The 12,380-nt window shown below is 33.5% G+C and overlaps 1 protein-coding gene across 1 annotated transcript in view; it reads right to left on the reverse strand.

The window, feature by feature from the left end:
* Positions 1-7,990: 7,990 nt before the first annotated feature.
* Positions 7,991-12,380, reverse strand: part of LOC117794006 (protein lozenge) — a 34,907-nt gene continuing 30,517 nt past the window's right edge. The window contains 3 exon segments of the mRNA XM_034634469.1: positions 7,991-9,085; positions 9,087-9,147; positions 9,190-9,237. Of these exon segments, the coding sequence (XP_034490360.1) occupies positions 8,266-9,085; positions 9,087-9,147; positions 9,190-9,237 (929 nt within the window). The 3' untranslated portion in view covers positions 7,991-8,265.

Genomic DNA, 12,380 nt, shown 5'->3' on the forward strand with positions numbered 1-12,380 from the left:
CTTTAACGCTCGGCTTACTTTTTTTACAGGCTGCAGTCTGTATGCCTGCAAGATTGTTTGGCATTGGCTTCTTAAACTGGCTAGAGTTTCCACAGTTTCTTAATATGTAGTCATGGTACTCGCATACTAATATTGACGCCAACAATGGCCATGTCTTTTGCAATTTAACAATTGACTGCGCCGTATTGATTTGCAGAGCAACTTGCATTAGGCACGACAACGGCATGTAAATGGCAGTAGGAAATCAACAATATCAGAAAAAAGATGTTGTCATCTATGAGGGATAGGGGGTTGCATCTCTTAGATGCATCAACCGTGGCAAAACGTGGCGGGGTGTACAATTTATTTATGCCATGGCAAACCGCAAAAACTTTGCACGATCCATGATCCATGAGCTGTGCTAGATATGAACACAGAGATGTAGTTAGAGTGCTTGCCTCCAATTCCATCCAGAGAATTGTAGATGGTGCCCCAAAATTAACTAAGTATGTAACTTAGACGAAGGGGAATGGGTAAAGGGTTATGGGTAATGGGTAATGGGGAGAAAGAGCGGTAGAAAAAGAGACGACTGCCATGTTCTTCATGCGTGTGGTTTGGTTGCATTACTCGGGTCATAATTTATTTACACTCACTTTTAAGGCTTCCTTCAAAATTCGTTATTTTTACAAATGTTTCTTTTTTTCATTTTTAAAATTATGTGCATAATTCTGTAGTAATTGTTGTTAGTCAATGCTCATTAAAAATGGAGGAAAAAAAGTATAAATAACTTTGTGCAATGTTTGTAACAGGCATAAAAAAGCTCCGACCAATAATAATATATATATATATGTATATATATATATTCTCGATCAGTATGAGTGTTCAGAGGCCATCAAAGGCCGATTCATAGAAAGCAATAAGAAGCACAGCTCTTAATTTAAGTAATGTTACACACTGCAAGACTTTGGTTTTGTAATCAGTAATTGCTTCTATATTTTAAATCAGCCTAAAAGGTCTTTTAAAATTGTTAAAAAGTCTATATTCGTCGTACGAAAAAATTAATTATTTACATAACATTTTTAATTCTTGGAAATTTCTTGCAGTATGCAGAAAGTAGTAATCAGGTATCATTATACCCCTTCATGTGAGAGTCAAAATAATTATTTTTGTGTTTACTGCAACATGGTACTTAATTAAAAACTGATAATGGGTTTTTCTCAAAATTATATTTTTTAATTGATGACATTCTTGCAGTAAATAAGGGGCATGATAAATACTATATATGTACATTAGAGTGCACTATGGTTTTTCTTTCCGTTTTTTTGACAAAGTTAATTTTAATTTGGTAAATTAAAAAAAAAAATGTGATCTATAATTTAAAGACACGCAAGTTGGCGCTGTTAAATTTTTTGCTGTTGAAGCTTATTGTGAACCACAGGATTTATGTGAAGTTGTCGGGAAAATAATCACAAAAATCTTTCTAGCGAAATTTTCAACTAAAAAGAAATGTTTTACTATGAAAACGATAGTTCAGGTGTGTAAAACTTGCTAACTGACATTTTTGTCGATGTTGTTTGGTTTTGTTCAATTGTGCCGTGATTTGTTTATGTGTATTTGTAGTGTATTTGTAGTGTAGTTGTGTTTCTTGGATCAGTACATTTGCATGGCAAAGCTTTGCAAAAAATATTTACTGAGAAGGTTGTCCAAAGTGTGTAGAATAACGGGAAACTAATCCAGTGTGCCCCAATTTGCTCCGGCTCAGAAGTCTCGATTTTGTGATACAAATTGTGTTTTTATACCTGTTACTTAAAAAATAAGTAAAAGGGTATACTCTGTTCCTTCAAATGTATATAACAATGAGAAGGAGGCATTTCCGACCCTATAAAGTGTATATATTCTTTATTAGCATAAACAGCCGAATCGATATAGCCATATCCGTCTACTGTCTGTCCGTCCGTGTGAGCGCCTAGATCTTAGAGACCATAAGAGATAGAGCAACTTAATTTGGCACTCAGATTTCCCCACTCAGGTCAAGTTTGATTTAAATTTTTGACACACTCCCATCGTCCCCGCAAATCGCGAAAATCCATCACCCCTACACTTTTTAAGATAATACGTTTATTATCTTATTAACGTTATTTATTAATATTATCTATTATCTCACTTAACCGCAGCAAGATCGGGCAAGTAAAACGGCAGTAATAGCTAACGAAAGCTATTTAAAATTAAGGCAACACAAGCATCCAAAAGTATGCAGTAGTTTTTATTGGGTAGTCATTTCTATAAAGTACTTTATTACATATTGAAATAAATAACGGGTATTCTGTGCTCGGAATCTCGACTAAAGCTTTTTTGACTAGATTGTGTTCAGATTTAAAGAGGATGCACATCACAACCGCATTAACCAACAACATAAAGGAAGAAAATTTAAACATCAATTTATTTCATATAAAAGAAAGCTTAAAATCTGCTTTTTTTGGTAACTTAAACAAAAAAATACTTTGAGCAAGTCGACCAGATTGGTTATATGGCAAATATATATGAAATAGTAGCCTTACTCATTTGAAACAACTAAATTTGAAGTAAATAGCTTTAAATTTAGAGTTTACGTTAAATAATGCGAAAAACAAAATAGTAGAGTGGTTCAATTTTTATGGATTCCCGGGTTAACCTTCTTGGAATTCGTCGTAGATTACGATTTTGACAACTGTTCGGTCGGGAAAAAATTTTACATAGTACATATGTACAACGTTAGTGACGGTATCGATTGATATCGATCGGATAATAAAAACAGAATATTCAATAATAGATTTTTATGATTTTAAATGTGAGGAGCTGTTAGGAGCTGGTCACAGAGTACTTCCAAGTCGAGCATTCTTGATTTGACCATATTCTCTTTTTTTATTGTACTTACTTTGCTGTTTTCTCTGCTTTTCGATTTGCTTCACAGTTTGGCAGATTTCGAAACTAATTACTCGAAAACCAAAAGATTCTTTTGAAATTTTTTTTTGGGTGCATGTTGACCCAAAAAAAAAATTATAATTTTTTTTTAAAATAAATAATTAAAATAATAATGTTTCTCAAAAATAAATAGTTAAAATAATATTTTTTTATTTTTAAAAATAATAAAAAATGTTATTTAAAAAATTTAGTTTTTTTTTTAATTTTACAAATTTGCTTTAGAGTCGGTACTCAAATTCGATTCCGAGTTCATCGGCTTATCAGAAAACTCTAATTGAAGATTTTTTACCTACACTGAGAGAAAATTCAAGAACTTTCGTACTTGAATCAATAATTTCCGGTGTCAAAAGTCAAGCCCGAAAATTCTTGATTTAAGATCGAAATTTAACTTAATTTAAGAACTTCTGTAAATTCTTGATATCAAAAGCGTTTGGAAAAATCAAGCATGTTTCAGGATTGTTTTAAGAATTATATGGTCTCGACATAATTCCAAATAGCTTAATTTTAGACTGTTTCTTACTAAAATTGGATAAGTTTGACAACATTTTGTACTATATTTAAGTATATTTCATACTTAATTCAAGTCATTTAAACTCTATAGCTGAGTACAAAAACATCTTAAAATAAAAACATTAAATGAGCATTGTATAACAAAATAAAATTATAAAATAATCATAAATCATCATCATCAGTAAGTGAAGGCTGACCACAGAAAGTATCCTGTTAAATATAGTCTTCAAATAAACCCTCTTACAGGCTAAATCGAAATAGTCATTCCATCAAGTTGATATTTATTTTATAAGTAGATATAGGTTAAATAAGCATAAGTTTTCAATTTCATAATTTTCCGTTGGTTGGAACGACCGTCAGTTGCAAAATACTGAAGACCATTTGTAGACGGTCTTGTCGGTTTGAGCGGAAAAAAATATGGCCGTTCGCTTGCATCACAAGGGAATATCGCATGCAACTTTTGGCGATAACTTTTGCTATTTTTTGCTTCTAACATTTTTTTGAGTTGGCAATCTCTTATATAACTATATTCATTTTTTTTTGTCTATGGCAGTCTTTTTTTTTGATTTTTTTTAAATTTGTCTTTTTTTTTCTTGCCGTTTTTTAGAGGTGCGCCCACTTTTGTCATCATTACTCGAGAATGCCACAACCGATTTTCTCAAAGCACACAAAAAATTTTCAAATCAAGAAAAACATTAAATAAAATTTTATTATATCGCCGTTTCTCCATAGATTTTAATGAATCATATCTTAAACGACGCTCAATTAATGCAGCTTTGTAAAAAAAAAGCTGAAGTTCGAAATGTTTTCATGTTTTCTTTGAATTTTAAAGTTAAAAAGCTAATAAAAAAGCTAAAAAAACGGCAAGAAAAACAGCAAATTTTTAGAAATTCTAAAAAAAAAATCTCTGGTAAAGAAAAAAAATGTTTTTCGTCGTTTGGGCCCCATTTTTATCCAAAAAAGTGGGTTTGGCTCAATTCAGAAGAAAAAAGTCAAAATTTGTAGCCTAGTGTAATATGCAATTTACCTAAATTTAAGGGATTATTATAAAATCCCACAAAAAAAACCTCTACACGAGGTAAAAGTAAATGAGTATTTCTAGATTTCTGATATCCATTTTAGGACGAACAAAATTCAGTTTAATCTAAAAATGTTAAATAAAAATATAAATTAATAAAAAAAAGCGAAAATTGGCATTGTGCACTGTGAGCAAAAAGGGTGAGCTACTTTGTACATAAAAATTACCTTTTGCGCAGTTCCGAATGCCAATTTTCGTGTTTTTCTTTGATTTATTTATATTTTTATTTAAAATATTTATATTAAACTGAATTTTGTTCGTCACAAAATTGGATATCAGAAATTTTAGGGCTAGAAATTGCTTTCGTCACTAGGCTTTTACCTCGTGTAGAGGTTTTTTTTGTTGGGTATCAGAAATGTTTGCAATTGCTTTTGACACTTTAAATTTATTATTAATGCAGGCAGATAGTAAAATATATAAATTTAGTTGTTGAATTTCTTTCATATTTAAAAAAATTTTTTTTTTTAATTATAAAGAAAACTAGGGGGCTCCGCCCCGCTCGCACTGCTACAGTTGAATACTCTACTGTCGGAGACCCCGTATTCACAATGAAAAAAAAAGTTTTTCATACTAAGACTTGGATTTCGCCCGATTGACAGCTATATGGTATAGTGGTCCGATAAGAACCAACTTCGGTCAGGATGTATTAAACTAACTTAAATGCATATTCTATCAATTTGGTTAAAATATCTCATAAATCAAAAAAGTATTTCATACTTAAACCTAATTTTGACCCAATCGGTCCTATGACAGCTATATGATATAGTGGTCTGATTTGAACCAACATTGGTTAGGATATATCTCATAAAACTAAAAAGTTTTTCATACTAAAGCGTGATTTTTGACCGATAGAAAAATGTATATATTCACTTAACAGGTAATATCTTCCAAACCCCCTCAGCCAAAATTTATGTTTCATACACTATAAAAAAATTTTGCGTTCTACAACATACTGAAATTTAATAAAAATCGTTAGAGCCGTTTTGTCTAATTGAAAGTATTTCATATTTAAAAATTTTTTTTTCTTTAATTATAAAGAAAAACTAGGGGTCTCCGCCCCTGCTTGCTTTGTTCTCTACTCTAGCATACTCTACTGTCGGAGACCGCGTACTTACTATGAAAAAAAATGTTTTTCATACTAAGACTTGAATTTCGCCCGATCGGTCCTATGACATTGTAGTTCCTATATCCTATATGATATTGTAGTTCGATTAAAACCAACAATGGTCAGGATATATAAAACCAAGTTTAATGCATATTGTATTAGTTTGGTTAAGATTTCTCATGAAACAAAAAAGTTTTTCACAGTAGAACTTGATTTTCGCCCGATTGGTCCTATGGCAGCTATATGATATAGTGGACAGATTCGAACCAAAATGTGAAGATGTCAAGGACAACATAGAATACACAATTTGTAAGTTTGGCTAAAATATCTTAGAAAATAAAAAAGTTTTTCATACTAAAGGTGGATTTTCGACCGCTCGTTCCCATAACAGCTATATTAAATAGTGATCTGATTTGAACCAAAAGTTTGTAGGGATATATAACACATTACCAGATATACAACCTGTGCGTTTGGTAGATATATCTCAAGAAATAACACAGCTTTTTATGTAACAGATGGATTTTCGACCGATCGGTCCTATGGCAATTATATGATCTAGTTAACCGATTAAGACCAACTTTGGTCATAAATGTGTAAGACTTATAATGTGTAAGACAATAAAAAATTCAAGTTCTGTGAATTCCTGGACACAAAATAATATTATATCGCTGTCTCTCCATAGATTTTAATGTATTATATCTTAAACGGCGCGTAATAAATGCAGCTATGCAAATAAAATAGAAAATAAAATATAATACATTTTTTTCGACTTTTCCTCGAATTTCAAACTAAAAAAGGGTAAGAAAAAAGCTTAAAAAAATCATAATTTTCTTAATTCAAAAATTGATATTTAAATCTTAAACTTTAAAAAAATAAATTATAGATATATTCATTAGCTTTCAGAAAAAGTAAAGCTTAAGATAGGTTGCTTTCCTGAATCCTTTCTCTATGAATCTATTCAAAAACTACGGATAAATCTTACAAATCTCTTATACTTGTTACATTTATACGAACCATTTTATGTATTCTTAAATATAATTTCATGGATTTAATTCTATTTATTTTGCTTACCCAAATTTCTGATGCCAAGTCGCGAGATACTTGCGTACACAGAAGTGTTGCGCAACTGATGAAAATGCTGTTAAGTGTAGATAGCGCATAACCATCAATAGGGACGCAGAAAAGTAAAAAATTGATATATTGATAGTCTAGATTCTACTTGTGTATGTTATGTTAGGGTACCTGAAGCACCCAGTTGTAAAAAGTGATCATAATTTTTTGTTCAATAAATAAGATAACTTTATTTATAGTTTTCATTTTTGCATTCGATCCTTTGATCATGAGACTTAAACAAAATAACAAAAATCGTAATTATTAACCTATTATGCAACTAGTCTAGACTTAGACATATTAAAAAAAAATAAATTTATACGTTTATTATTCTTACTTCTCAATATGTTGCTTACATAATACGTACTTATGTACATACATCGATAGGATGTTTACAAGCATACGTGATGTGCAGTTAATATGTTAATTCAATGCATACAATTATTACATCTACAGTCATTGACAAAAGTATTGGCAGTTATTTTTTTCTTAAATGACCTAATTCACTCTTATTGCATATGTAAAGCCCAAAGTTTAACGTAGTAATAGAAATATTTTCAGGTAAAGTAAAATGTCCACCTTTGTACGAAATAATGATCCAAAGAATACGTCCAATTATCAATGAATATGAGTTGCTTAGAATATCGAACAAAGTCTTCTCCAGACTTAGCATGAGTTAATTCATTGGGATGAACATACCGACAGAGTCTTTAAATAAATTCAGTTTTTTGATTATTTGGCTGTTTTTTTATGGGTGTTATGTATTATAGCAATTATTTGAAGAAATATCTATTCCAGCAACATAAAGTTAATCAAAATGCAATGAAAACCGCTTTATTTTAGTAATAAAGCTTGTTAAGGACTTAAGAAGTTTAAATATATTTCAAAAAAAGTGAAATTAAAACGCATGGAAAAATTGTACGTTAGCAATTAATTAATAAAAAATAAAAATAAAAAAAAACCAATTAAATTAATAAGCTACATTAATCCTCTTCAATAAAAATTAATCACTTAGAATAGTCCGTTCCATTTCGCATTTACATAATACTAGATGCAGCCATATTTATTGCTATGATTATGAAAAATAAAACTCGATGAAATTTATCTTTCGCACTAAGCATAGGCCTACCAAAACATGATCGCAAACCAAGAAAAACGAAGGGACAAATTATTGTTATCAATCAATTTTGACATTAAAAGCGTTCGAACTTACGAAAATCACCCGTGAAAATAAAAATATTACAAAATGCTCTAATAAAATTTTTACTTTGTTACGCACGCTTTCTATTTGAATTTGTCATTGAGAACTGTATATTTGCCAATGCTTTTGTCCATGACTATTTATGTACATGTATATAATGGGGTATTATTTACAGGGCTTATGGTGCTACGAGGTAAAAAAAAAGTAGAGGAGAGAGACCGATGTATTTTGAATTGTACACACAAGGTTAGTCTAGTTGTAGTTCAGTTCTACATGCAGAGGGGCGCGAGACACTGGAGTAGGCGCTAAAATGAGATTGATTCAATAGGGGCGCCAGACCTGCGTCAAATCGGTAACGTCCTCTTCTCGCGACGCTTCGCTATTAATGTCGTTCTGATGCTGCTGCTGCTGCTGCTGTGCCTCCAACTGCCTCTGCGACTCTGGATGAGGATGGGGATGAGGATGATGATGATGATGCAAATGATAATTCTGTGTTGCACCTTCCGAAGCCTGTTCGGCAATGGCGACAGCCGCTTGCTGTTCCTGTTCGCCAACGACGACGCCACCGTTAACTCCACCCCCACCACCACCAGTGCCTAATCCAATCTCAATGCTGGAACGATTGCCGGCCAGCGAACTAATGGTCAGTTGTTGGTCCGTAGTAAGGTACTGTTCAAACTTCTCGCTGCTGTGAAGATGCAGGTGTATCTGATTTTGATTGACTGTCGAGTAGAGTTGCGGGTACAGCACCACTGGCGGCGGTGGTGCAGTTGCGTGGCCACCAGCTCCTCCGTATTGTGCCGCTGTTGCCGAACAGCTACCATATTGGTAGTTGTTATAGCCATTGGACCAGGCCGCTGCATTGTTGTAAGCGGCTGGAGTTGCCCCATAGCTGATTGACTCCAGATCTGACTTGGACCCAGTACCACCATAGCCACCAGATGCAGCCGTTTGATATGGATCGGCGGAAAAGCCATGTATATCCGGAAGCATTGTCGATATATGATAATTGCCCGCATCCAACGTGGTTGCATCGAAGCCTCCCATAGCGTTACTATAATGATTCATGGCCGATGCACTCGCCACCGGCACTGGCGCTGCGGCTGGAGGTGGAGGCGGCGGTGGCAATGCCATGCGTTGTATGGCTGTGTGAGTGCGAATGCGAGTGGGTGTGGTTGTGATGCGTATGATGATAGGGAACACCTACGCCCACACCCACGCCCACAGGGCAGACAATATTGGCACCAGAGCTGGTCGAGCCTGTCCATTCGGCTGCACCTATCATATCGGATTCTACAAAGAAATAAGTAGATAATACAAAAAATATGATCAAAAGTTCATAGATGGCAAGATAGTATTATTGGCAGTATTATTATGATTATGATTATAGACAAAACGCCAATTAACAAACAACCCCCTGTCCCCATGCGAATCGCGCCTCCTTACCTATCTCCACCTGCACTTGTCACAAACATTCGTGGGCGTAACAGGTTATAGGCGGAATTTATAATTGAAAAATAATTTCATATGAGCTGGCAGAGACCCACGTGTGTGCTTCCCCGGACTACCATACCATTGGCATTCCTCACGACAAGGGGTTAACAAATTGGCAAAGCAAAAGAAAATTCCAAGGCATATTTCGGGAAACGGGAAACGACAACAACAGCGGGATGTCTTCGTCCTCGTCCTCGTCTTTCTCACCACCATCATCATCAATGTTTGGCGTAACGTCAGGCGCATATTTTGATTAATTATGCGGACCCATAAACAGAATCACAGTATGAGCAAGCCAAAGGCTCTGAGATGCCAACAACGGAGTGCCAAAAATTTCGTACAATTAATCAAATTTATTAGAAATATAACAAGGCGCCATCGTGAAGGATGCCATTATTTTGCTAATATTTTAAGATGAACATATACATGCATATACATATACAAATACAATTATACATACATATATGTATATACAACGATTATAATTTTTTAATTACAAAATATTTGTTAACATTTATTTTAAAAATTTACCCCCTCAATATATGGGATTATATATTTTTTTTATTTTATTTAAAATTTTACATTAAATTCCATCAATAAATAAAAATTCGAAAAAAAAAGTATCTTTTCAAATCGAGTCAAAGTGTTCACATTGGCGTCACTTAAAAGGTGCTCCACAGCTCAGTGTCAAGCCCAAATGACTGCCTTTGATGTGAGCACTACTTGTTATTTTCACAGAGCGCCACACAATAATTTTACTCACAAAAAGTGAACATTGAACAAGCTCGTGAGCAATAAGAAAGTTCCTCGAAAAGAATAAAAACAAACACTTGGCTCGCTTTTTTGATCAGCAAATATAATTTTTTTTTAATTTTAAGATTATTTCTTAGCTTTTCACCCAACTTCGCTAGCATCCCTTCATTCTCACGAGTCTGACTAAAATTGATAGTCAATTTTACAATTTTAGAAATAACAAACCATTATAAAATCAAAGTTTAAAATTCTTAATTTTAGCATGTATTTTTAAAGTATGCATTCTGGGTGTTTTTTGTTAAATTCAGACAATATGCGAATAAAATGGCAACGACTTAACATTTAAAGAGTCAAAGAAGTCTAAAATATTTGATCTTACTAAAAAAAACATGGGCGGACGTAGGCCTGGCCAAATTTTAAAATTAACTTCCGATAGGTCAACATCCTAAGAGTAGTGTCACCCAATTTGGTTCCTCCAACTCTAATAGTCTTGGAGATAAAAGTGTTCAAAATGAAGTACCATAATCTGTCACGAATCTAATAGTACCCATTTTTATGTAACGAGCTAATTATCATGTTATAAGTTTTTATTGTAGTAACATTTAATTAATTTTATTAAACATTTTTGACACTGGAGTTGTCAATGTAATATGTTTTTAAAGGAATTATCTTTGTTTTGTTTATTTGCTTAAAAAATGTGATGCTAAAATGAAATTGTAGGGGATGGAGGGGGCGCCGACAAAATCTTTGCCACGGGAGCAACTTTTCGTCGCAACGGCGCTGGCTGAAATAGAGACGCTCAATCGAAAATTAAATCTTAGCATGAAAAAGTTTTTTGTTTTTTGAGATATCTTACAGCTAATTTGGAAAATTTGCTATGACTGTCCGATCAGATCAAGTTATATACCGATCGAAAGGTTTAGTCCTAACTTACAAAATGGCATACTAAAACTAATTCTTATTCACCTGGGTCATGAGATAAGGAGGGGAAAAATGTAAATGCTTGCAGCTAATGGGGCTTTTGGAGCCTTTTTTATTTTAAAAAAATTCTAATTCAAAATACGCGTCGATTGATACCTCGATCACACAAATCCGATAACTGGTTCAAAAGATAAATAAATTTGATATTTTTAGTGAACTTTTCAAAATTAAATGAAAAGTCAGTTTGTCTGTTTGTCTGTGTGTCTGTTTGCATCAAAGCGCTAAAATACCTCAGCGAAATAAGTATATGTGCAATCATAATTTCGAAAATATAAGTGTTAAGTCGAAAAATAATGGATCTCTATGAGAAAAAGGCTTTTGTGGAACGCGCAGTATGTATTGGGGCGTTGTCCTGCTGGAAAATCCAATTGTCACCATAATAATTGCCTGCAAACTCTACCAACACATCGTCCAGTAATTGAATATAAGTTTCTGAATTGCACCTAGTCGGAAGTATGCAAATTGGACTCTTTCCAATATATCCAAAAGCTGCCCAAATCATTAGGGACCCACCACCGTGACTGTGGTGGTGTCGAGTTTGCCGTGGTTGCCTCATGTCACGCCAATACTTATGGCAACCATCTGGCCCATCTAAGTTCAACTTTTTCTCATCCGAAAATACCACGTTTCGGAATTCGGCGATCCAAAATTTATATTTTTCTGCAAAAGCCAGACAGCAATCAAATTTGACATACAGACTTCTATAAACCCGCAAATCGAGAAAAACCACCATAAAGGTCTCGATTATTTATACCCAAGAACTCTATTTTTTTTTATTTTTAAAGAATAAATCATGCATTAATTTAGTATTGTTCGTCACAATATTGGATATCAGTAAATTTGGAACATGGAAAGGCTTTCGTCTCGCAAAGGCAAAAACGTCAATATTCTTTTTATCCAAAAATAGCTTTTTAGCGCAGGGCCCATGGCCGAACTATTTTCATTTATAACACTAGGCAACGAATTTGAACTTTTTGGGTATTACAAGAACCAAACCCACTTTTCTTGATAGATATGGGGCCACAAACGACGAAAACCATTTTTTGTGCCCCTACCTACACTCTGGCTAACAAAATTTTAACTTCCGAAATCCATTCAGATTGGTTTCACATCACATAAAATAACAAAATAAAATTGACACTCTGGATCTTTCATTGATTGAAAGTTGTCAAGTATGAATTCCAACAGTGGTACTGTTCACACAAAGA

Source organism: Drosophila innubila, chromosome X (assembly GCF_004354385.1).
Source record: "Drosophila innubila isolate TH190305 chromosome X, UK_Dinn_1.0, whole genome shotgun sequence".
Classification (NCBI taxonomy): domain Eukaryota; kingdom Metazoa; phylum Arthropoda; class Insecta; order Diptera; family Drosophilidae; genus Drosophila; species Drosophila innubila.